The 26,607-nt window shown below is 48.6% G+C and overlaps 1 protein-coding gene across 1 annotated transcript in view; it reads right to left on the bottom strand.

The window, feature by feature from the left end:
• ABCA4 (ATP binding cassette subfamily A member 4) overlaps positions 1 to 26,607 on the bottom strand; it is a 119,896-nt gene that overhangs the window by 69,458 nt on the left and 23,831 nt on the right. The window contains exons 7-11 of the mRNA XM_040999012.1: positions 14,929 to 15,018; positions 12,011 to 12,251; positions 10,806 to 10,945; positions 10,130 to 10,246; positions 9,237 to 9,434 (exon numbers count right to left, since the gene is read on the bottom strand). Coding sequence (XP_040854946.1) covers positions 9,237 to 9,434; positions 10,130 to 10,246; positions 10,806 to 10,945; positions 12,011 to 12,251; positions 14,929 to 15,018 — 786 coding nt within the window. The remainder of the gene's footprint in view (positions 1 to 9,236; positions 9,435 to 10,129; positions 10,247 to 10,805; positions 10,946 to 12,010; positions 12,252 to 14,928; positions 15,019 to 26,607) is intronic.

A 26,607-nucleotide genomic window follows, 5' to 3' on the forward strand; every position in this document is an offset into this window, starting at 1 on the left:
AGTGCATGAGTCACAGGATGAGCTCTTGATTTCCTCCTCTCCTCTAGCTCCTTTCAAGCAGACAAGACCCAATCCTAATAGAGCCTATTATCCTGAAGATTACAAAACAATTGCTGCCTCCGCTGACCTCATTATGTAATTTATCCGAACAATACTTGTGGAGCCCCCTGTTAATGGGCCCTCCTCTGACCCAAGCTCCCTTGTCAGAGCCAGACAGACTCGCTTTAGTGCTCCAGACCCCCCACCCACCTGCTGGGGTACATTAGGCAGTCGGTCCCTTTGAGGCTGTGTGTTTAATTCTCTACAATGACAACAGACAGCTAAGAGGGCTGCATGAGTTGGTCTGCAAATATGCCCAACACAGTGTCTGACTCCTGGCACCTTCACCCTCAGTCCCTCTAATCTGCACCCACGACTCCAGCACTCCCCTGCCTGCCTTCTGCTTCTTCAGCCCAGTTTTGTGTCTGTGACACAGAGCGGGGCAGGAAGTAAGGCCCGTCAGTTTGGATCCTTGCTCTCGGGGTACAGACTTCAATGCTTCCCCAAACACTCCCCTGATTTCTCCCCAGCTTCCCGATGCTTACTTAGAGACAGCTAATTACCAGAGGCAAGCAACGGGATAGATAATCCGCTCTGTCCCTGAAGTGCCTCCCATGACCGGCAGCTTTGCCTTTTTATCCTAATCCTATTTTTCCCCCCTTAGGCCAGCCTGAAAAAAACGCTGCTCAAATACCTTCCAGTTGAAGGGTGGTGGCTTATAGCTAGGAGCATGCAAGGTATAGACGAAAGGAAGTCCCCAACTCCAACTCCTGATCAGCAGCAGCAAGACAGTCACTGCACTGAGAATGAGTGCAAGCATACACTGCTGTGTGGCTGACAGGCAAGCAGGGAATGGAGGTGTGATGCTTTCTAAAACTTCCAGAAAGGTGGTTGCAAGGTTAAAGTGCAACCACATGTCCTGAGTCTTGATCTAGAATATTTTCGTATTAAAATTTGCTTGATTGAAGTTTCCTGATGGGAAATTCAAGACCTGGACGGTACACAGATTGTGAAACTAAAATACTCTGTGAACTCTTGGCCGTGGTGCAGCGGTGCCAGGCCTAAGCTGTTGCTAAACAAAGAAATCAAAGAGAGAGAGTGTGTGTGTTTGTTCTCAGGCGAGGGTCACAGAGGAAGAATTTCTTAACTCATTGTGCTTTTCTCCAGAAGTAATGTGTGTGAGAGAGGCTGTCCAGCTTAGTAGGTTCATCTCTGAGGATGCTTCCAAAAGCACAGAGAAAATGGAATTAGAAGTTGACTTTGGTGCAAAAAAAGAAAAAAAAGCTTGCAATCGCTGCATGCTTTTGTATATTGCATATGCCTGTGAACTGTGTAAAGATCCTCCATGGAATGTGCTGGGAGTAGTCCATGACTAGGCCATGTGAACCATGTGAAGGTAAGGCCGTGATTTCATTCTGCATCAAAACAATTTGCCTTTAAATCCCAGTTTTCCACGTGCTTCTGGATGAGTGCTGGCCCAGGAGGACTCATTTGCCCTTCATGCCTTCAAAGTTGGGAAAGGGGCTGATAGGAGCCTGGGGCAATACCCTCTCTACCTGCAGGAGTCAGGAGGCTTCCAATGCCAACATCTCCCCTGGCTATTGCCCACCATCTCACTGGGCTGCCTGATTCCCCCCATCCATTCCCAACAATGGGTAGGGGATCAGAGGGAAGACAGGGTTTGGCTGTGGGACCAATGAGGTCATGGAAGCCCTTTGGCGAGGAGGTGGTCTGAGATCCAAAAGGCAATGAGTCATTACCCCTGGATGTCCAGGTGGGATTCGAGCTAACCCACTGGGCCTTCAGGAAGGGCATGTCATGGTCCTGACTCAAAGATGATCCAGGGGCTAATGCCAATGTCCCTGGCTAATGCCAACTGAGGCTTGGAGTATGTGAAAACTGCACAGTCCTCACATGTTCTGGATCTGGGCTGGACATGGACCAGTGCTAGCCCACTGCATCCTCCAGCCCGTTGAGTCCCCTAGCACATTGCATCCTCCAGCCTGCTTCTGGATGGGAGGCCAGGGCAGTGATTCCCTCCGTGCCTCACTAGTATGAGGCCAGTGCTCTGCACACTTCTCACTCTGCCCACAACAACCCTGGTTCCATTAGCTGGACTCATTTTTTTTTTAAAAAGATTTATTAATTTTTCTTGGAAAGGCAGTCCTATAAAGAGAAGGAGAGACAGAGAGAACACCTTCCATCTGCTGGTTCACTCCCCAAATGGCCACAATGGCTGGAGCTGAGCCCATCTGAAGTTAGGAGCCAACAGCTTCTTCCAGGTATCCCATGCAGGTGCAGAATCCCACAGCTTATTGGCCATTTTCTGCTGCTTTCCCAGGCCACAATAAGGGAGCTGAATGGAAAGTGGAACAGCCAGGACATGAACTGGGAGCCTAGTATTTGAAAGAGGAGGATTAGCTAATTGAGCCATTGTGCCTGCACTATTAGCTGGATTCTTGCAGGGAGAGATAATGACTTTCTGAGAGTGACTCAGGGCTTGCAAGGAACAGAACTCCTGGCCCATGTGTCATCACAGGACAGGTGACATGGTGCCACAATTCACAGTGAAGCCACAAAGCAGGTTTAGGGGAAGGGGGACAACCATATTTCCCTCCATGGAATGTTCTGGGACTAGGCCATGACCCTTAACAGGAAGGAGGGAGTGTTGGCCCGTCACTGACGCAGGCTTGGCAGCGAGCTGGTTAGGAACAAAGGAACTGAGGGGTTCCTAGCAGCATCTGTATCAACACTCCCACACTCCTACTTCACTCCCTTCCATCCCAATTAATCATACTCACTTTCCCACAATGCATCATGAAGACATGTGGAGCATGTGTATGTTGAGCTCCTCGTAGAGATGCCAAAAAACCTTCGCAGGAGCCAGGGTGGTAGTGTAGTTGATTAATCCTCCACCTGTGGCACTGGCATCCCATATGGTCACCAGTTTGAGTCTCGGCTGTTCCACTTCCAACTCAATTCCCTGCTTATGGCCTGAGAAAGCAGAGAAAGATGGCCCAACTCCTTGGGGCCCTGAATCTGTGTGGGAGACCCAAACGAAGCTCATGGCTCCAGGTTCCTGGCTTTGGACTGACCCAGTATTGAATGTTACTGCCAACTGGAGAGTGAACCAGTGAATAGATCTGTATCTTCCCTCTTCCTCTCTCTTGCTCTATCTGTTTCAAGTAAAATAAATATTAAAAAACAAAAAACCTTCCCAGAGGTCACCATGTGTACTGACCCCTGCTCAAACTCCACCCTATTTGTATATTCAGTCAGGGCTCCACCCCCTCTGCCAATAGAGCAGGCTGTGAACTGGTGGGGGTGGGGGGAGGGTTCCACTCCTCATGGACCTGCCCACGTTCATGTCAGGACATATACTCACTGCCCCTTTAAATAGATCCAGCTCCCATTCCTGCCCTTCAGGTCTCTGCTTTGAGTATTCATCTCACATCATGGCAGGGGACTGGAATAAAACAGCTGGGAAACACATCCCCACAGCACCACTAACTGAAGTGCAACACGCTGAATCCCCTTCCATCTCCTACAGGGACAAAAAACATAAAGGCTTGCTCTCAGAGCTACTATTACCTTGCAGTATCACAATTAAATGTCACATTGACATTGGTAGATATACTTTCCATTTTAAAGCAAATGTAGTTGAATTTCCTTTATGTGATTTTTTTTTTTTTTAGGTAGAGAGGTGGATCAAAAGAGGGTTCCTAAACATCTTTAGAGCATGTCCTTCTGTTGGAAAAGCACCCTGGGCTAGCTCTGAGCCCTGGAGCACAAAGAAGGGCTTCCCTGGCCCTGGTGCTCCTCCGTGGCACTCAGGGAGGGACACGAGGATTTCAAATATTCCTGCAGACTTTCCCAAACACAAGGACAAAAGCAGAAATCTCCAAGACAAAATGGCAGCGGTTTACTTTTTCTTGCTGTGTACCTGCCCGACTCTCCTTTTCTTTCAGCTTTGCACCCTCACTATCTCCTCCTCCCCTACCCCTCAGGGCAGGAAGATGGCACCTGCTGGACTGCCACCATCCCATTCTCCCCATCCCTGCCCTTAGGGGTGGGTCCTGGCCTATGGCCCTGGAGAGGTCCTGATGGCCTTGGTGGGGTGTGATTGGCAACCTGATCCCAAGCAGGCTCACCAACTGGGTGGGCAGAAAGACATTAAGCCACCTCTCCACCTTGGCAATAACTTGATTTGTACTTCACTTAAGAGTTGATATTTGTCAAATATTTACAATAGACCTATGATTTGCATGAATAAGCTCATTTGGTTTTCCTAACAGGCCTATTAGGTAAGTATTATCATTGTTCCCAATTTCATGGATGTTGAAACTGTTGCCACAACAGATAGGGCTGTGAGCCTGCAAAATCTCACTTATGAGACTAAGTTCTTCACCATTTAAGCAACTAATACATATTCAATACGTCAGATACTTGGAGCTGCACTAACCACATACTACATGGAAATGATAAAACTTCAAGCAGGAAGCATTCTTGCACTGTTTCACACAACTGTGGTGAGAAGCACTCCAGCCCATTGTGTAAGAGCAGGAAGGGTGCCTCTCCCTCTGCCCTCCTTGTTGTTTGCTTGGGTGGGTGTGGCTGGGGATGTGGCCTTGGCAGGTGGAAGGACTGTGATGGTAGGGTGATGCTGACTGAGTTGTTGTACAAAAGAATTTCAAAGGCCTGCAAATCTGAGTTACACGGATTTAGAGATTTCCAGGTCTCTTTTTAGCCTGGGTTGATGCCTAGGAAGATATCCATCTTGATTTAGACAGGTTGGGCATCACTTCATTGTTCTCTGAGCATTGGTGTGGCAGCTGCCTCAGAGGTTGGTGCCTTTACTTTCAGAGTTCCAGAGAACCCAGGGCACAAGCTCTGGAATTATTCTGGTGGCAAGAAGGCAACAAATGGCTCTTAGGAGCACCTGGTGACAAAGTGAGCCAAGCTTCTGCTCCATGATTAGCCTGGGCTAGAGAGGGATCACCCCAGGGGATTACATCTAAATCCCTCCTCCCAGTTGCTCAGAGCATCTTCTAATGGTTCTAGATGACAGGAGGAGGCCCAGGCAGGTGTGGGCAGCCCTGACCAGGACATTACCCAGGTATAATGAGTTGAGAATTTGGAAATGGCTGACTGACTCCCTTGATGCTGAATAACCTTAGTGTGGCTGTTCTATCAGAGCAGGACACCTTGATAATTAACATTGAACTTGGAGAGACATGAAGAGAGGGCCAGGAAGCAGAGAAGGATGACTAAACCTGTGTCAAGCTGGAGGCAACCTTCAAGAGCTGAGGTGCCAAGAAAGAATGAGTTTAAAATAGGGAAAGGAAAAGGTATTTCAGGCTTTGGTGGATGTGAGTTTTACTACCGTGCATGCCCTTCTCTCTGGGAAACACCCTCTGCTACCTCATAGCAACCCTGCTCACACTAACCCTCCCCACAGTGTGTAGGTAAGGGGGCCTTCAAAAGTTCATGAAAATCTGTGTGATGAGTAAATGATGGGTGGATTGCAAAACCATTTTTGGCAACAAAATGAAGTTATTTCTTCTTTCCATTTTCTGTGAACCTTTTAAAATCCCCCCCTCCCCATGACTCAGCCAGATTAAGCAGCCCCCTGAGATCTTCAGGAGTTGGGAACATGGCCAGTAAGGGCACTCCCTGAATGGGAAAACCACACCCTCATTCTGTGGAGCTGTTGGTGGCAGGAGGATCAAGGAGCTGTATCCAGAATAGAGTTGAGCAGGGGCAAGTGGAAAGACGAGATGGAGGGGCCAGTGCAATGGCTCAATTGGATATTCCTCTACCTCCAAACAATAGCGTCCCATATGGGCGCCGGTTAGTGTCCCAGCCAGCTGCTCCACTTCCCATTCAGCTCCCTGCTTATGGCCTGGGAAAGCAGCGGAAGATGGCTCAGAGCCTTGGCACACTGTAGCTGCATGGGAGACCCAGAGGAAGCTCCTGGAGCCTGGCTTTGGATCAGCTCAGCTCCAGCCACTGCAGCCATGTGGGCAGTAAAGCGGCAGAAAGATCTCCTTTCTCTCTCTCTCTCTTTCTGTAGATTTGCTTTTCCAATAACTTTTTTTTCCTTTTAAAGAAAGGTGAGATGGAGGGATCAGGAGTGTCATGAAGGGAGATCAACTCCTGGGTTCCCCTGCATTTATTGAATTTAAAAACTTCAATAAAAAGGTTTATGACCACAAGAGCTACAAAAAATGAGCAGAGAAATCAGCACTGCCAAGGGTGACATCATAGGAGCTCATGGGAGAGCCCGAGGGTGTGAAAGACCAGGGCTGAAGGCGAGAGAGTGGGCAGTGCTGGGAGGGTGGGTGCGAGGGTTTGGAAGGGGTTTGTATTCTTTGAGGGTTGAGTCATTATTCTGAATGTGGAGTGATGCAAGCAGATGTATATTTGGAATGTAACTCTAGTATCAGTGTGAGCAAATACCTGCCTGCGCCAACAAAGAGTGAGCCCTGAGATCCATGGAGGACGCATCTAGAGCAGGCTGGTGCAGCAATGCCAAGGCCTCTAGTCCTCGGACTGCCAGAGAAGCCTGAGAAGCCAGAGACAGAGGAGCTGGAGGAGCCCAGGTTGGGACACGGCGGGGGCAGTAGAGAGATCAGGAAGGTCGCCCGAAATTCAAGCCTGACCAGATCCAGAGCCTGCCTGCCTCTCCCAACATCTGCAGCAGATTTCTTCAACCTCTGTCCATCTCAGCTTTGGCCATTTTCCTGTCTGCTTTGTGGAGCTGTGAGAACTGATTGAAGCTCATCAGGAAATGCAAATCAAAACCACGTGAGATATCATCTCACTCCAGTTAGAGAAGTTAGCCTCAAAAAGACAAAAAGAACAGGTGTTGGTGAGGCTGTGGAGAAAGGTGAAGTCTATGGCGCTGATGGGGGCATAGCAATTATCACAGCTACTGTGGAAAGCAGCGTGAAGTTTCCTCAGAAACTGGGACTATCATAGGAGCCAGCAAGCCCACTACTGAGTATACCTCCAAAGCACCTGAAACCAAGAGTCCCAAGAGACACTTGCACTCACGTGCTTATTAACCATAACTAAAGTATGGAATCAGTTTAGGTGTGCATCTGTTGATGAATGAGTGGAGAAATTAACTGTGATATAGATATAGGACACGAACTATTTTGCAGCCATAAAAGAATGCAATTCTGCCATTTGTAGCAACATGGATGGTGGACATTGTGCTAAGGAAAGTAAGTCAGGCACAGGAAGTCATACATTTTGTATTCTCTTTTACATGTGAAAATTTAAAAGTTGATCTCCATCAAGAGGAAAATAGAAGTGTGACTCTCACAGCCTGGAGAGGGCACAGGACAGAGAGGGATGGAAAGAGGTTGGTTGAAGGGTCAAGTCTGATAGTAGGAATAACTTCTAATGCTCCCTGGCACCATAGGATGGCTAAGGCTGACAATGTCAAAATAGTACAAAGGTTTTGAGTATTCTCAACAAAAAGAAACAATAAATATCTGAAATGATAGATATGTCAATTACCCTGATGTCATCAATACATATATTAAAGCACACAGCAACCCAAGAATATGCTTTATTACTATAAGTCAGTTAAAACAACAATAAATGAAATAAAGGAAATTAATGTATCTAAAAGTACTTAACACAGTGTTTGGTGTCAAGTAGCACTCAATAAACAATAGCTGCGGGCCCGGCGGCGTGGCCTAACGGCCAAAGTCCTCACCTTGAACGCGCTGGGATACCATATGGGCCCCAGTTCTAATCCCAGTGGCCCTGCTTCCCATCCAGCTCCCTGCTTGTGGCCTGGGAAAGTAGTTGAGGATGGCCCAAAGCTTTGGGACCCTGCACCCGTGTTGGAGACCCGGAAGAGGTTCCTGGTTCCCGGCTTCGGATTCGCATAGCACCAGCTGTTGCGCTCACTTGGGGAGTGAATCATTGGACGGAAGATCTTTCTCTCTGTCTCTCCTCCTCTCTGTATATCTGACTTTGTAATAAAAATAAATCTTTAAAAAAATAAAGAATAAATAAACACTTCTCTGTATTTAAAAAATAAATAAACAATAGCTGCTATGAAAAAGGTGAAGGAAGAAAACCAAGGATGACATTAAATTTCCTAGCTTGGGGATATACCTAAGCTACCACTTCTAATGCTGTAGTTCCCAGGGCTCCTTGGTTCCAGCCCTGACCTGTTCCTGATTCCAGCATCCTGCTAATACACACCTGGAGAGGCAGCAGGTGATGGTCAACTCCTTGAATCCCTTCCACCCTGAAGGGAGACCAAGACTGAGATCCTGATTTTGGTCTTTGGCCTGGCCCAGTCCTGACTATTGCAGGCATTTAGAAAGTGACCCAGTAGGGCCCCATGCAGTAGCCTCATGACTAAAGTCTCGCCTTGCATAATTCCCATTTGGGTGCTAATTCGTGTCCCAGCCACCCCGCTTCCTAACCAGCTCACTGCTTATGGCTTGGGAAAGTAGTGGAGGGCAACCCCAAACCTTAGGAACCTACACCTGTGTGGGAGACCTGGAAGATGCTCCTGGCTCCTGGCTTCACATGCTCAGCTCTAGCCATTGTGGCCACTTGGGGAGTGAACCTGCAGACAGAAGATCTTTCTCTCCTTATCTCTGTATATCTGCCTTTCCAATAAAAATAAATAGATCTTAAAAAAGAAAAAAATAAACAAAACGAAGGAAAGTGACCTAGTAAATAGGATATCTTGCTCTATGTCTTTCAAACAACAAAAATATTTCTTTTGAAGTTCTGAGATTTGAGAATTCAAACAAATGTTGATGAGGACAAGAAATGAATAGAGATGGATTTTACAGGGTGGGAGAAAAGTTTGGTGTTTGAATGTGTTGACTCTGAAATTCCTGAAGAATTCATGTGTAAGAGCCTCCAGCAACTCTTGAGTTTGGTGGGCCCTGGCCAATAGCTGGCCACAGATGCGGTAGCAGACAGAAGGGGTTTGGGGGAAGTCATGATGCTTTGGGGATACAAGTGAAGAGGGAGATGAGGAAGAGTCAAGGGTAGTTGACAGGCAGGAGGAACTGTTGGAGCAGGGGTCTTGCTGGGGCCTTGGGGACTTCTGTGGGAGACTGGAAGCTTTCACCTGACACCACTTGACTTGCCTAGGGATCTGGATGCATCCACGGGGCCCAGTGTGGACTCCTGGGGAGCAGGCAGTCCCTTACCTCCAGGTATCGGTGCACTAGGCGTAGTGTGTGGTCAGTGATGTTGAAGAGATCCATCCAGTGCAAGCTGCCCGTGTCATCAGCCCAGCTCTCTCGAGGCCCTTCGTGGAGGAAATTAAGCAGGGCTTCGGCAGCAATGCTTTCTTCGCCAAGCTGCCTAGCCAGGAAGTCTCTCACTGCTGGGTTCCGCAACGTGTCCTTGGGGAGAAGGAAAACAGCTCCAGTTTAGACACCCCACACCATCCGTGGTCTCCTTCTTAGGCCATTTCTGATCTTTAGTGTCTAGAGGTAGAGACTCTGAATATCCCTAGGAAGCTGGTGGCTTTTCTTCTGTTAGCAGCATGCAGCCTTCCATCCTATTCCCCCAGCACACAGGTGATGACTATAACAGAGGAAGGTGAATGCTCAAGGTGGGGGCAGGAAAGGATGTGGGGCAACTAACATGGTATATAGGAGACTTTCTTTTCCTCAGGGAATTGATTTTGTTCTCTTGTCACTCTCCCTGTTCTTTGAGGCTGTGGTTTTCAAAGCTGCCCACGAGAACAAAGAGGTACACTCAGCTGTCTTAGAACTTATGGAACCAGCCCTTGTGGAGAGCAGATTCTCCTGAGACTCTGAGCCCTTAGGTGATTTGTTAAAGCCAGGAAGCCCCAGAAAGCTTCTGGACTTGTGTATGCTTTTAGCCTTCCTCCATCACTCAACATACTTCCCAAAGTCAAGGACTCCACTTGGTAACCACGCCCCCCAGAATTGGTGCTTTTAGGCCCTGCTAATTCCATTTGGATCTACTTATAGTGATGATTAATCTTTTCAAGGGAAATGAATGGGACCTCCCAGGTCTCTCTCCTCTCCCTGCACAGGCCCCCCACCCCCACCTCTAGAGCCCTCCATACTCGGATCATGTTCATCTGTGGGCTCTTGTCAAAGAAGTACCAGATCTGGGGCCCTACTTCTTCCCAGGCTTTGACCAGCTTCCTAAGGCGCTCCAGTTCTTCGAAGGTTGAGTTGGCCTAAAGGAAAGAGAGAGTGGCAGAGGCCCCGAAAGAAACAGAACAAGGTGAGGGAGAATCCTTGGTTGTGTCTTTCCTGCCCATCCCACCCTTCCCAAACATAACCAGCATCTGGGAAGACTTGCCAAGGAGATGCTTTTAGTTTTCCAATTGATTGATACTTCCCAGACCAGCCTACCACACCCAGACTCCTAGACCGACAAATTTGTCAATATATCAGAGATCCTTGTCATGTTGATGATGTCATTGTCCCCAAGCCCTCATTAAAAGCTAGATTTTGGAGAAATACTGCTTGCTCTTCCAGCACGGGGTGGAACTCGAGCGGAGGCAAAGAACCCTCCCTATAGGCTGCAGCAGAAAGGAGAGAGCTCCAGGACAGGAATAGTCAAGCACCCACTGATGGCTGTGCATGGAGAGGAATGCGAGGAGTCCACTTAGCAAAGATCAAGTCTGAGTCAGGTGCACACACGCGCACACACACACACACACACACATACACACACATACGCTGTCCTTGGGGAATCCAAGGTGGAAGTCAGAAAATCAGCTGGGGCCTTACATTCTTGAGAATCCTTCGCGCTGCTGGGGAATCAGGAGTGAAAAGGATTTTTCCCATCAGCAGAGGCTTTGCTGCCCTCCAGGCTATTTTGGTTAAAGGGTTTGACTCCAGGCTCTGGATCAATGCATTGCAAAAGGATGCTGCCGGGAGAGAAGGAATATATTTGGTAGAAACGGGTGGGTCAGTCCAGTTGCTGGTAGCTACTATGCACAGTGATCTGTATATCCAAACTCCCATGTCTCACGTGCCAGCCCCAGGCTGGAGGGCTCGGCTAATCACCCAAGTCAGCCGATTCAGCAGGCTGTTCCTCAGCAGTTGTGAGTTCATCATTAGTAACAATACCACCTGAGCTCTGAGAGTAACCTCTTAGGGGCAGTGGGGGTGGGGTGGGGGACAAAGGAAGGGGCTTGCCCTGTGGTTTATGCTGCTTTAGGGGCTGAGCACGTTGCCTGTGATGATGGCAGTTCTCAGGTGAAGAGGCTGTGAAGTGAAGCTCGGCTTCCCCTTGGAATGGCGGGCCCAGCCTTCATCACTTCCCATCAGTGAGCCGTTTAATTCCTTTATTAAATGGAGCTCTCCTAGGGCCCATTGTGGTAGATGTGTCCCTTGCTGCCTCTTGTCCGTTGTCAACTACAAGGCTGCCCAGTGGCTTTTCTTTTCCACCCCATCCTCCTTTACCCCACAGGAACCAAAACAAAACAAAACAAAAAGAAAAGGAAAAAAAGAAATGAAAGAATGGGCAAATTCCTTGCCAGGGCCTTTCTATGTGGAATGTCATTTCATTCCATACAAACACACACAGGTCTTCATGGCTCTGCATTGTGAAAACACAGCCCCGCTCCCCGTGTGGTCACTTGCCAGCCGTCCTTCTGACCCAAGGCTGGCATGTGTCTCGGGGTTGCCTCCTTATGTATCACTCTCCCCTTCCCTTCCTCTAGCCCCAATTCAATCAATGACATCAGTGGGAAACATCCCTTCTGTTCCCTTTCCAAAGGGGCGTCCATTCTTTCTGTGGCTTACATCCGGAATTCCCCATGAGCACTGTTCCCCTGTCTGCAAGGAGACAAAGAATAGGCCTCCCGGGAGACCTCTGTTTTTCCCCACCCGCTCTGCAAGACCTAGAGAGAATCCACACCCAGGTGTCACCTGGGAACATGACAGCCAGTGTTAGCTGCTGATGGGCACACAGGACTTGGGCCACTTACTTGTTCTTTTGTCATAGGTGTAGACAGGATCTTTCCTGGCAGAGTCAATGCCCAGGAAGGCCTTATAGTTGTTGTCTTCATACCAGTTGAAGGAGAACACACGAGAGCCTCCTCCCTCGGGGTAGCCACACAGCAGGTTGGCCAGGATGGCCATCAGCTGCATGACGCTCTGGGGCCCGTTGTGTTGTATGAGGGGCCTGGTTGTCCACAGTAAGTCTTGCACGCTCGGCTGATGGACAAACTAGGGCAAAGCAAAAGCTTGCAGTTATTTTAAGGCCATCAGAATCAAGACGTCCACAGATCTGTACTTATGACTTCTACATGGAAGAGAAAACATCTATGTTCTTAGCAAGTCTTCATCCATCTGTGGAAAGCAAAGACCAAACCTGCTACCTGCTGCTCAGGGACCAGGAGGGAAGGATGGGCCAGAGAGAAAATCAGTGAGTGACCCCAAGAACATCTCTTGATCACCTTTCTTTGTCCAGTCTCCTGGAATTCCTTGGAAATGTGTCTTGGGGAAAGGCAGAGGACCCTGGGCTGCTTGGTGGGCTCTGTTATCAAATGGAACGCTGGGAAATTGGGAACATAAAATGAGGGGGAGTAGAAAATCAATCTCAGAGCAAGTTCCTTTGTCTAGAGCATTCAGAATTTAGTTTCTTATAATTGGAAAAATCTCTTGTTTTTAGCTTAGCTTTATCAAATGTGAACTCTTCTGTTTCCCTTGAAAGTGTGGCTTGTACGTTCTCTCTCTCACTCTCTGTGTGAAGTTTTCAACAGTCTCCATTCTTGGAAAGCCATTTCCAAATTCTGTGTCCACTAAGATGTGGTCATCTCCACATCAGGAGCTCGTAGCACTGTTGACCTTGTCCTTGGAAGAGAGCTGTGTAATGCTGAGAGCTCCATGGAAGTTTGTAAGAGCTGTCAGCATATCTTGGTTCTATAGTGCTGCTTGGCTTTGTGTAAGGGAAAATACTAAACAAAAGCAACGGCACTTTTATTCCCCAGACATATTGTATTACTCACTCTCGGGGGCACTTGGGAATTTTGAAAGCCATTAGGATTCTGTCAGGTGAGACTGGAAACAGTTCTCACCCCGCAGTAAGTGATGTTCACCTGTCAGCCTCATCTTGTCCGCATGCCAACACTTGCCCTCTGAAACTGAAGAATGTACACAGTGAGTCATGCCTATAATCACAGTCTGGCTTGAGCAATCAGGTTGGAATCAGCTTTAACCATGGCAAGCCTATGACGGTCTTGGAAAAGGTTAGGAGGTTGCTCATTTAATCAGAGATGAAGAAGCTGTTCCAGGGTCCAATACTAATGAATATAAACTAGACTATCTGATTCGAGCTGGTTCACAAATGCTTAGACTTGCTATCTAGGCAGGTCAGAAATCTTCTGGAACACCTACCCAGAACTAAGATGTCTTGATACACCTTGGAGATTTTTTATTTTATTTTTTAACGTTCTCTATCAACTTCAAGTCTATTGCACTGATGTGCATTTTTTAAATGCTTCATATGAAGACAAGGATGCTCATGATGACTCCCACACAGCAGGTGACTGTCAGTATAGTGGCTCTTTTATAAGATTCAGGTTTAGAAAGGGCATCAGTACAGGGGGCGCAGGCTCAGCCTAGCTGTATAACGACAGATGACAACCAGTCTTTTTCCAAGTTAGCTGAGCCTAAATCAGTGGGGAATTGCAGTGGTGACTGAGTTTAAGGGAAATTAAGCTTCACTTCTGCCTCCCTTTCAAAACACTTCATGAGAACTGCTTATTTCCCATTGATCTTCCCCAATGGTCTACAGGGGCAGTAGCTGAGACCGCATCTGACTGTGGATCATTAAATCCACAGCACTTTTCAGCTACTAACAGCAAGAAGCAATTTCTAGATGGGAGAAGTTTTAAGAAGACAATACAAGAGAGTGCATCATTTGGGGGAATGAACTGAGTCAGTGCAGAGAAAGCGCCTAGGGTGGTGCCCATGACGCTGTAATTTCGGGTGGTATGTATTCATGTTGGTATGAAGATCACCTTAGCCTTCCCATTGGCTGGCAGCCCCACACTGCACAGGACACCCAGTCACCTGGCCCGACAAGACACACAGGCTGGAGTACAAGGCCAGGCAGGGTTATGTCATACATAGGATTTGTGTGTGCCATGGTGGCCACAAACGCCCAGTACCTAAGGGTGTGACCTACGGCAAGCCTGTCTATCACGGTGTTAACTGGTTGACGTTTCACGCAGTCTGTAGCCTGTCACAGAGGAACAAGCTGCGTGTCACTGAGGGGTTCTGTGAGTTCTGAATCCTTTCTGGGTTGGTAAGGATTCCATATACAGATTTTTTGAGGTTATCTTCATCAATCCATCCCATAAAGCATCATCTCATAAAGTGTCAGAAGAAACCCTGACACCCAGTGGGTCACCAAGCCAGTCCACAAGCACGGGGAAATGTGTGGCCTGTAAGTGTCGTGGCCTTGCAAAGGGCCACAATTTCTACAGGCTGTTCTCATCCTGCAGCCTGGAGAAGGTACAACACCCTCCTGATGCACCATTACTGCTAACATAAATCACATTTGTAAAATTCATGCTTAATACAGCATTTAGGACAGTTAGAAAAAAAGATTACATTAGTACTGGGAAGGCCTGGGTCAATTCCAAATCCTCCAGTTTGTGCCACACCAGGTGAGTCGCTTCCTCATGTGAGATCAGAACGGTGGCTTCTTTTTTTCCCCCCTCTCACATGGGAGCATGGGAAATTTGGGATAAGAACAGGTGCTTTGAAATTGCTAGATGTTGCTAGATGGAAAGATCAAATGGATGTCTCCATGAACCAGTGTGGGAAATCATTACATACATACAGAGCAATGGTGCAAAGACAGCAACATTGTAATACACATCAGTGGACCACTTACTTCTTGAATTCTGGGTGATATGTCTGATAATATTCTTCCCCAGGATCTCAGATCGATACCTTCAGAACTGCTGTCTAGGAGAGTGGGTAGCTGTAATGGATAGGGGGAACGATTACATACATACGATAGTAGAGATGGTAGTTGTACACATATGTGCTCTCTGGGCTGTGTACTTGAAAAGCATTTACCCTCTTCCTTCTGGTCGCAAGACTTTCTCTCCAACATTGCTTTCAGAAACCAGTTTCTCTGATCTATTTGAGAGACTCAAAGGTTCTTATTTCTAAGTTACCCTGCTGAGAGTAGTCGACCACAAATAGTTTGATGATGACATTAAATACACCAGGGTGGGATTTGAATTGCTGGGTTGGCAACACTAAGCACGACTCCTGGAGGGAGGAAAACAGAACACAGCTGTCTGAGTGTGAAGAAGACACCCTGCTATGCCCCTTTGGGGACCTTCACTGTGTTCTGCCTTTCTCTTGGAGTCCCTTTCAGGACCGGTGCCTCTCCTCCTCTGTTTTAACAGCACCCACTCAGAGGAGATTCGCCAACTGCACCCACTACCTTTCAATGAAAGCCACCACTGGCAGGACTCCACAGCTCCCCAGTGGGTGGACTGGTTAGGAGCAGTGCTCAGGTGAGTTTGGGCCAGACAGTAGTTCTGAATGTTCACGTGTTTTCCATCCCAACAAGGGGATGTGGAAGCCCATAGCTTGGCTGCCTCCAAGGCCCTGTGTCCAAGGGGAGTGCCTGGCTCACCAATGCAGAAGGCAAGGCCCAGATTGACTCCATGCCTCATCGTTTCTGAACTGACACGATCATTGGTCCTCCACAAGTCTTTGGAGACCTAGTTCTGAGCTGTGAGTCAGTGGTTTTTGAACTCACATGTGCCTCTTGAGCCAGCCTGAAGTCAGCCTGGGCATTTGCATTCTTATAAGCTCAACTTGGACTCTTTGTACAAGTATTCGTGGCCCAGAAACCACAACCCGCTGCTTCTTAATTGCCAGTGTGGTTGTCTTAAATGATGGATATCCTGGCCTAGCCTGCAGCAAAGCCAGGAAACAGGTGGAGTGATGGCATGAGCACCCAGATTCCCTTTTCTAGCCCTGGCTCTTTGCCCTACCTTCTCTCTGTGTAGGTGCAAGGGCCTTTGCATTCCAATCCTCAATGGTGCAAAAACTTCAGGTACAGTCAGGAGAGGCTAGTATCTCAGGTTTATAGTCCAAGAGTGCAATGGAGGGTCTTGGTGAGTGTGAGAGGGAGTGAACAGCAAAATGGCATGGTAACCTTCTCTCTTTAACCAGACCCCTGCCTGCACCTCTTTTCAAACTCCTAGGAAGCAGTATCAGAGTATGCCAAGCTGGGCAAAGCCCTTTCATTCCTGTTCTATTCCTGAGAAAGGTGGGGCTCAGAAGAAGCAGGTGGAAATCATGTGCTACTGCCAAGTCCTCACCAAATCCAGCCCACCCTTCTTCCCCACTGCGCCCCCTTTCCCTCTCTCCCTAGAGACCTAAGCACCATGTCAAAGCTCCACCACCTGGCATGTGGAGATTTGATTCTGATCTATGCAAACCAACTACTACAACTGGAAAGAAGTGGACATGGACCGGGCACTAGACACCATGTGAGAATGACTGCTAATTTTGTTGGGAGTGAACACAGCATGTTTTGCTACATATATCTTGATCTGTTAGAGATACTCAGGGAAGCTTGTGGGAATAAAATGATATGCTATTTATGATTTACTTCCAAAAGGTTTGGGAGGGTAGGAAAGTAGAGAATGGTTAAGAGAAGAGCCAAACATTGTTAGTAGTCAAAGCTGGTTGATGAGTACATGGGGGTTTATTATGTGACCACACTTCTATAATGCAAACTTTTAAAGTACATTAAAAAGGGTTTCTGCACACAAAATTAATACATTCTCAAATGAACCTTATGTGAATACTCTCCCTGTCTTTTTTCTTCCTTAATAGGATTATTGTCCCCATTTAAAAAAAAAGAATCTATTTATTTATTTTATTTTATTTGAAAGGCAGGTTTACAGAGAGAGAGAGAGAGAGAGAGAGAGAGAGAGAGATCCTCTATCCACTGGTTCACTGTTGAAATAGCTACAATGAATGGAGCTGGGCTAGTCCAAAGTCAGGCACCTGCAGCTTCTTCCAGGTCTCACATGGGTGCAATGACTAAAGGACTTGGACCAACTTCCGATGCTTTCCCAGGTGCCTTAACATGGAACTGGATCAGAAGTGAAGCGGTGGGACTTGAAGTGGTGCCCATATGGGATGGAGGCTAGCCTACTCCACCGCAGCGCAGGCCCCGGGCTGACTGTCTGTGTTCTCTGCTCTCCCAGGTCGGAGCATGCAAACAGGCTTCCTGTGGCTTCCCTCCCTCCCTCCATCCCGAAACAGCCTCACAGTGCCTGCCTTCCCTCACTGTGCAGTCCACTCAGGCCGCTTCTCTGCTCCAAGTCTGCCGAGCCCCCACAGGGTCTTCAGGAGAAAAGGGCATGCCAGTGCTGGGCACACAGGGCCTCTCACGTGGCACTGTCTGGCTCCCTGTGCAGCCTTCTCTCCTACCTCTCTCCAGCCACACCGGACTTGCTCTGTCCCCTTCCTCCCGCCTCTGTGCTGCCTTCTCCCTGCCCATCTCTGCCTGGCAAATGTCTGCTCCTCCTTAAAGCCTCATTCCGGGCACAGTGACCCATGTGACAGACTGATGGCCCCTAGGTAGGCTCACATGTTGCAACTTGTCCATGATCTGTGATGCTCTACTGGGAGCCCAATTTACATCCTTCCTCACCCTCTGACCCTTGTTTCCATTTAAACAGAATCTAAACATTCAAATATTACCTGATGAGTAAGCATGGTCTTATGACAGCAATAGATTATCATTGCTGATGTTCCTGACACCCAATGAGATGCTCTGATCTTTAAGGACCAGGCCATCTTTCATCATTGTGACACTCTAACGTCACATCTATTGCATTTGCTATAGAAGCTCTGAAGACTAAATCATTGACTCTACGTGTCAGCAAGTAGAATGAGTGCCATGGAGGCTGTGAGATGCTCACAATGCCAAGTCCCAGCTCTGTAACACAAGTCTGCTTTCAAACTGCCTTTTTTGCAAAGAGTAAGCAGAAGTCAGATTTGTGGCAAAGTGAAATAATTTACCTGTGACTCAGATGTCCCATATGAGTCCCAGTTGCTTTTATTCTAATCCAGCTCCTTGTTAATGTGGCTAGGAGAGCAATAAACGATGGCCCAAGTGCATGGGAGTCTCGGATGGAGCTCTTGACTCTTGGCTTTAACCTGGCCCAGTGTTGGCTATTGTGGCCATCTGGAGAGTCATCCAGCTGATGAAAGTTCTCTTTCTCTTTCTCTAGCTCTACTTTTCAATTAAGTAGATAAATCTCTTTTTAAAGAGCAAATCAAGGGCCCTGTGTGGTAGCCTAATGGCTAAATTGTCACCTTGCATGTGGCGGGATCCTATATGGGTACCAGTTTGTTTCCTGGTCACCCCACTTCCCACCCAGCTCCCTGCTTGTGGCCTGGGAAAGCAGTAGAGGACAGCCCAAAATCTTGGGACCCTTCTTAAGAGATCCAGAAGAAGCTTCTGGCTCCTAGCTTTGGATTGGTGTAGCTCCGGCTGTTGCAGTAGCTTGGGTAGTAAAACAACAGACGGAAGTTCTTTCTCTCTCTCGTCTCTATAAATCTGACATTCCAATAAAAATAAATAAATCTTAAAAAAAGAGTAAATAAAACCAAAGTGCTCTATGTTAATCTCTCTTTAAATTTGGATATACTGAAGAAGTGGCAAAGTATGACTTTCTGAACATTCATGATCATTCAGTTTCACTAGCTCAGATCATTTTGTTGCCAGGAAGTTCTGGGTCAGATTGGAACCCCTGGACTTTCCCCGCAGCTGTAACAGCTCACTTCCAGGAAGAGCCGGGTAGAGCTCTCCCTGCAGCTTCCCTCCCTCCCCTCCAGAGTCATCACTGTCAACAATCATGTGCATCCTTCTAGAGGCATCAGGCTTCCGATCTCATTTTGCTATCTCGCCTGCAGCTGGTGATCCTACAAACCTCCAGATTCGGCCTGGCTTACAGTTCAGTTGTCTCAGCTGAGCCAGCAGGACTCATGGACACCCCTTCCAAAACACTGTCTTTGCTTTCCTTAAACAGTAAGTGCCCACTCCAAGGACAGGAGTTCAGAGGACTCAGACTATTCCAGGAACAATCACAAAATAGCAACACACACACACACACACACACACACACACATACCTAGTTCTCACCGTTCCAGAGGCTGAAAAGTTCAGGACTCAGGGCTCTGGTAAGATAAGTGGTTGGAGAGAGTAGATTTCCAGCTTTACAGCTGGGCCCTTCTCAGTGTGTCTCCAGCGGTGGGAGAGAGAAGTTGGCTTTGTGAGGTGTCTTTAGTTAGGACCCGTATCCCAGTCATGACCCAGGCACCTTCCAAAGGCCCCACTTATCACCATCACCTTGGATATGGGGATTCCAACATAGCTATTGGGGAGAGGGGTTATACCCCATTGGCATGTTCATCACCCAGTTACTAGGAGCCCTAAATAGAACAATAACATGAAACATAAGTAAGAACACATCAGAAAGAATAAAGTATTCCTTTTCCATTCGATAGGTTTAAGGTTTTCCACCAGCAATTTCTCTTGCAGACTTGGTGGGAAGTCACAGGGAGGAGTGCTCAGTTTCATTTGGGAACGGGGCAGATGTGTGAAAGTGGTCAAGGCAGGGATCTGGAGGGTGGGGGACAGTGTCTGTGGATGGAAGAGGAGTGGCCAGAATCCCAGAGCAGCAGAGGAAGAGGAGAAGAGCCAGGCACAGATAAGGCCAAGTTCAGCAGCTTGGGATCCATGTGTGTCTGGAGAATCTTTTCTCCTGTGATCACTCTAAGAATTTCTCTTCACTCATGAGATATTGACCAGGTTCCAGCTGTGTGCCTGGCACCCTTGCTACAGCTCCCTTCCTGGCTCCTCTCAGTGGCACTGGTGCTCTCGGGTAGGGCCTGTGCTCACAGCTCCTACTCCGACTCTGGCTCACAGCAGTACCTGTCACCTACGCCTCCCCACCCAGGGCTCTCCCTCAGGTGGCCATAAAGTACAAAAGAACTTTCCCATGGCTCTCCTGTGCCTAAGGGTCCTATCCCCAATATCTATTCAAATTCACATGCATTGTTCCTGCCCCAAGAACCGGAAGACACTGTTTGTTTGAACAGCAATATGAAAACATTTTTTAAAGAAACGTCCCTGACAAAAAAACAGCAAGTATCATCATGGGAACATACATGCACATGCACCCACACACACACTGCAGTTTCCTAAGTCACACAAGTTATCTTCATCTCCCCCCAAAACAAGTAGCTTTTGCACAACTGATGACTGGGCTTGGCACTGCCAATCCAAGTTCAAGGTCTGATTAGACCTCCAAAAAAGATCAGACACAACAACAGATACACACCTGCATGCACCGTGGCCAGTCTGAGTAGCCCCTGAACTTCAACCTCCATCTAGGTCCTCGGAGAAAAGATCTAGGTCTTTGCAAGCATCATCCTGTAAAAGCCCGTGAGTGCTAATTTTTGGTGTTTTGAACCCATGGGTTCATCAAACGGGTGTCCCTGGGACCCACACATGAAAGGAATGTCTCATGAGCTGCACTCTGTTTGTTTTGCTTTGTGTGACTCAAAGACAATCTGGAAGCAGTATTAGTTTCTAGGCTGAGGCTTCCCAAGGGAACAGAGGCAGCCTCAGGTTCCAAGAGTCTTCACAGGGAGGTCATGGCTCCTGGGAACCAGGGGAAGGTTCTGAAGCAAAGGGTGATGGGCAGCCGACTCAGAAGCAGCCAGGCTAGAGGTGCAAAGCAGAGCAAGTGCAGCCACTTTGTGCAGTCCTGGGCCACGGCTCCAGGAAGCCCAGATTCATCCGGGAGGGAAGTTGTTGCTGGGCAACCGGGAGAATGTAGTTTGGAGGCCTGTTTGTTGCAACCTGACAGTCCTCAAGCATCAGATGAAAAGAGAGGAAGCAGGCTTCAGTGGTGAGGGGGCAGCCAGGAGAGGACACCCCAAGTGCTAGGAAATGCGTCACCTGTGGAGAATTCAGGCTCAGTCTGGGGGCTGGGAGGGGAGGGCAGACACGCTATGCTGTTGCTGTGGCTGGGAGAGGTCCTGGACAGAGACTTGCTGTCTCTCAGGACTGGAGGGGCTGGGGCCTACAGCCTGGGCTGCCTGGCCAGGCCAGTTAGGAGACACTAGACCTAGTAGTAGCTAGGCCCTTTTTAGCCACAGGGAGTCATCTAGCCTCATGGCTGTGACTGAAGAAGCCAAGAGGATGCAAGGGCCATTAAAAGCCGCCACCTGGTGGGAGGGGACTGGGGCAGAAGCTGGGAGCTGGGGTGCTCTTGGCCAGAGCCAAGTTCTCAGGTTTCCAGGGGTTCTTCCTTCCCCTCTCTAAGGTGACCCTCTCTACACCCTGTTAGACACGTGGAACAGGTCTTCTTATCTCCATTCCATAGATGAAATTGCTTAGGTCTCTTTTCAGTGACAACAAGATAGGTGCTGACACCCATGGGGTTGATGATTACTTCCTAAAGAGAGATAGGGAAGCCACGTAGGTGACTATGTGAAGACCTTTCTGGAAAGGACACAATCATGTGGGAAAAAGGCTTGATCTAAAGCTGATAACCCAAGCAATAACCTTCCCCTTTCCCTGTATGCGTCTGTACAAATTTGCATTCCCCCAGAGGAAAGGTTTAGAGCCCTTGACAGCCACTCAAAGGTCATCTGGCTCCACAAAATGAGGAAGGGTTACTGGTCTGCAATGACATGACATATTAGGGACCAAAACCCCTCTTCCAACCCACATGCTCTGGGGACAACCCAGTGCTCATCACTCCCAGGACCAGCTGCAGGTGCAGTACCCATATGTCCAGAATAAAAGATCAGGACCCCAGGATCCCTGTCTTGAAGGATTGCTTTTCCCGGGGCCTGCTCACATCTTGGGTGATGTGAATTTTGACCTCTCAGTATTTTTTCTCTTAAATCCATAGAAATGATATCTAACATCTCAGAAAACCCAAATCTGCTTAACTGGGCACCAGGAACCACCAATAAATCTTGGCAGGGTGAAGACAACCCCGTAGGCCCCATGCTCACTTGGTGGACATTAGAGAGCCTCTGTCTCTCTCTTTTTTTTTTATTTCTGTAAGTTTTTTTTTCTTGAAATTCATCCATCTAGAGGACATGCAGACTGGGATACTGATTTTTGTTTTTTTTTGTGGACGTAGGCAGAGCAAGTATGAGTGTTGAAAGTCATATATAGTTGCAGGGGCTTAATCATTCTCAAAAGAGCAAAAAGTCTCTTTTCTAACCTAGATGTTTCTAGTCAACATCCTTGTTGCACCCTGGGCAGCGACAGTCCTTGGATTTTACCCTTCTCTTCCCATCCCGAGACTTTACACAGAAAAGACAGAAAAATGCCAATCCAATCACTGAGATACGGGAAGAGAGAAATTATTATCCGCGTAAGCCGTGAAGAGGGCCTCATTTTAAAATCCTGGAGCTGCGGGGTTCTCAAAAACGTAGTCACAATAATGTCTTTCCCTCCCCCACCCCCATTCTCCCCTATTTCGTGTGGAAATGCCTAGTTGAAATTTAACGACCGGCAGCCAATGACCCTGAGCACAGGACCGACTACAGCTGGCTCTCCCTGGGAAGCAGGCAGTCTGCTCCCAGTTACTCCTCATGGTTCAGGAATTCAGGGAGCACAGCCAATCCCCAAGCAGGACAGAGGGTGATGGGAGGTGGTGGTCAGCAGCCCAAGACTAGGACCTTTTCTCTCCTGGGACTAGGTGTTCAGCATCCCATGGTCTAAGAGACCCAGACAAGGGAAGAACAAAACTCACACTGAGGGGTCGGGTGAAGGGAAGAGGGTAGGATTGGAAGCATTCATAGAGGGCAAAGCCGGTTAGAGCCATGACGCGTGCACACGCACACATCACGCACATGCACACCACACACTCCTGTGTGTGTAGTCCCTCTACCAAGCCCTCTGAGCAGGCGGACAGGAGGGACACTGGTTTCCCAGCAGCGTAGCTGGTCTTGGCACCCTCCTTGGTCCCCCTGCCGAACTTCCACAAATAAACATTCAAAGCAGAAGGGACAGATTTGCTTCCCAGCAAGATTACAAAGCTGTGCACCGAGTCAGAGGGAAAACAGGAAGGATCTAAGGGGAGGGGAAGGGGGCGGAGGAGGAGAGGGCAAGCATGCCTGGGGCCAAATCAGATGGGAACGCTCCCAACCCCTCACCCGAAACTGGCCTGCGGCTCCAAGTGCAAACCGTTTCAGGTGGTGCTGGCGGTAATAACACCTTGGGCTGGGTCTGGACTGCCAGGTTGCAAGCTGGCGGGTGCTGTTCCTGTAGAAGGTCGCAGGGTTATAGCAGTTTCTGGGAGCTGTCTCAAGGCAGGTGCGCCCAAGAGAGACGAAAGCTCCTTTAGGAAAACCCAGGCACCTGGTGTCTTGTTTGCTCAGCCCACCTGGATCACCGGCTGGCATGTGCCCACACATGCAAGTGAGTGTGTGCAACAGCGCGTGGGTGTTCAGGGGTGTGAGTGTGCACGGAACCGTGGGTATCACATTTGCATTATTGGAGGATGACAACACTCACTCCAGATTTCCAAGGGACTGGGGTGGGGGGAAAGAAAACACAGCTGGTCCCAGCTGGTGCTGGCCCTAAGCTCTCCCCCAACCTTCTTCTATCACAACCCCTGGTTCTTTCAAACCTCATGGGTTCCAGGATCTCAGAGACCATACCCCTCTCCCATCCCATACCCCCTGCTCCTTCCACGCCAGGAGCAGGTGCCTTCACAGGGATTTACTAAGATTTCCCTCTTTCTTTGTTCCTAAGAATTTCTGCAGCATTTAATAAAATCTTATTTATACACTGGCCTACGTGCTTGTGAGAATGACCTAGCACGGAGATCCAGCATCCCGCACTGGAGTCCGGCATGGCTGCCCGCCAAGCAGCTGCAATATCAGCCGGGCCCAGGAGGCCCCTGCCTGGACTCAGAGGAGCAGGGGGTCTGCCTGGCTTGCCTGCCTCAGGGTCATTAAAAAAAACCAAAAAGATAGATGGGTACATGAGCAATAATAGCAAAAAATGCTATCTTAATGCTTGCAATTTCTTTTTAGATTTCTTTATCAGTCCATTAAAAAAAGGATTCAGCTGTTTTATGCATCCATCAAGAGGAAAAGCCTGTTTAAGGGCAGTAGAAGCTCACACAGCGTTGGTTTGGTTCTTTTTGTTTGGAGCCTGTGTGGCCCTAAAAAGCTGAAGTAGGTGCAAGAAGACGGTAAGCAGAGACAGTTCTGGAAGACCGGTGCAGGGTCACAGTCCACCTGGGTCCATTAGTCCCAGGCTGGGAAATGTCCTGGCTTTGGTATGAGGACAGGAGGGTGGAGGTGTCTACAGAGCCAGTCATCGGTCTATACCACACACTGGTCTTATGAGTGATCAGTGCCTTGGAGTCTCAAGGGCTGTTGGGATATTGCACTTGTGTTTGGCCTATGGAAGCTGAGATTGGAACTTAAACTCCGAGGCTTCAGGTCAGTGACTCTTCACTTTGACTGGTCTTTAGAAGTACCTGGGAAGCTTTAAGAAATTCTGAATTGTGGGGGCTGGCATTGTGGTATAGCAAGTTAAGTCTCTGCCTGTGATGCAAGTTCCATGTAAGCATCAGCTCAAGCTCCCCCTGCTCTACTTCTGATCCAGCTTTCTATTATTGCACCTGGGAAGGCAGCAGAAGATAAACCAAGTCTCTGGACCTTTGCACCCATGTGGGAGTTCTGAATGGAATTTCTGATTTTGGCTTTGGCCCAACCATGCCCGGTTGTTGAGTGAACCAGCAAATGGAAAGCATGGTGGTTCTTCAAAGCTTCCAGGGTAGGTCAAGGTACAGTCAAGGCTCAGAGGGCTGTTCTAGGGGCAGGTACTGCTGGTCCTTCAATGCCTTGCTGCTGTGAAGTGGCCTGTGTGCTTGTGTCTGGTCCCTGTGTCCCTTGGGCATGGTAAGCTCATGGTTGTAGCCCTGGCCTCAGCTTGGTGTCTGGTGCTGGCAGGTGCCTTCTGCAGGTGTGGCTGGCAAGCAGCTAGCAAGCACACAGGACACTCGGGTCAGTGAGGGCAACTGGCGCGTGCTGGGCTCTGCTTTCTGATCCTGAGCACCTGCTCCTGCAGCAAGTGTAAGGGCAGAAGGCCAGACCTTGGTCTGAGAAGTAAACAGTATGAAGTCAGCAGTCTGGGTTTAGCATCTGGTCACTAATGGAAAGTTTTTCCCAAGTGCCCTTTGATCCTTTTGTGCCCAAGACTCTAGGTCAGGCTCCCCAGAGGAACATCTCCCTGCATCAGTGGCCGTGGTAGCTTGGAACAAGACCTGTCTCCTTTTCAGTGGCCAGAAGATCATGTAATCTCCAGCACCCTGTCAGCCCCGAGCCCTGCTCTTTAAGGTTAGGCACACAGCCTCAGGCATGGTTCTTCACTGGGGCTGCACCTGACATGGAACTTGGCGGCCCTGTAGACAGACATGTAGGGCCCCTCCTCTGGGCTATGCTGGGGTCAGCCACTCAGAAAATGGACACTTTGTCCTCTTACCAACACTTTATGTTTCTGAACACAGGCCGAGGAGTATATGTGTGTGAAATCGGGTTCCTTTGGAAACTCGACAGAGCTGTGTAGACTGCAAGGTTTCCGGCTCTCCCAGCAGTGCGGCGGACAGGAGCAGGGTGGCATCCCCAGGTCCTGAACTGTGTGTCACCTGCATTGGAGGTCATTCCCGATGAGGTGGTAACGTGGAGACCCATACCCAGGGGACATCACTCCTTCAGGGGAATCTCCTAGCAACAGGGGGTGGGGCTGGATGGGTGTTTTCTTGGTTAGTTTCACTGAGCTTACTTTTGAAGGGAAGCAGAGAGTGAAATCTCTCAGCTCTTGAGAACAATGGTCAGACACATTAAGTATCCTTTCCTTTTTAAATGTAGCTTAGTAACTGAGAGACCATCACACTCTAGAAAGGAGAGTATAGGCTAAACAGCACAGGCTTCAGGACTAGAAATACCCCACTCGTATCACTGTCGGACGCCAGGGTTGAGGGTTTCTGGAAGTGGAATCTGCGACAGCCTCCCTCCAAATTGCCTGAGCCACCGGCCCAGTGCTCCTGACTCAGGGCTCTGCAGGTGGTCTTCCTGCAGGCTACAGGTTGACAGTCTCAGCTCTGCACCTTCTTTTGCCAATTCCTTTCTGTCTTCCACTCCTAGCAAAGGGAGAGAGAGGAGCAGGTCCAAGCCATCTGGGAACAGTGTGTGTGTGTGTGTGTGTGTGTGTGTGTTCATATGTTTTGACTGTGACATTTCCTCTATCGTTTTCTTTCTTTGAGATTTATTTATTTGAAAGGCAGAATTATAGTGAGAAGGAAAGAAAGTGCGAAAGAGAATGCTTCTATCTACTGATTCACTCCCAGATGACAACAGACATGGCTAGGCCAGGTTAAAGTCAGGAGAAGCCTGGACTTCATCTGGCTCTCCCATATGGGTGCAGGGAACCTAAGCACTTGAGCCATCTTCTGCTGCTTTCCCAGGTGTATTAGCAAGA

Source organism: Ochotona curzoniae, unplaced genomic scaffold (assembly GCF_017591425.1).
Source record: "Ochotona curzoniae isolate NIBS_2020 unplaced genomic scaffold, NIBS_Ocur_1.0 scaffold_1037, whole genome shotgun sequence".
Taxonomy (NCBI): Eukaryota; Metazoa; Chordata; class Mammalia; order Lagomorpha; family Ochotonidae; genus Ochotona; species Ochotona curzoniae.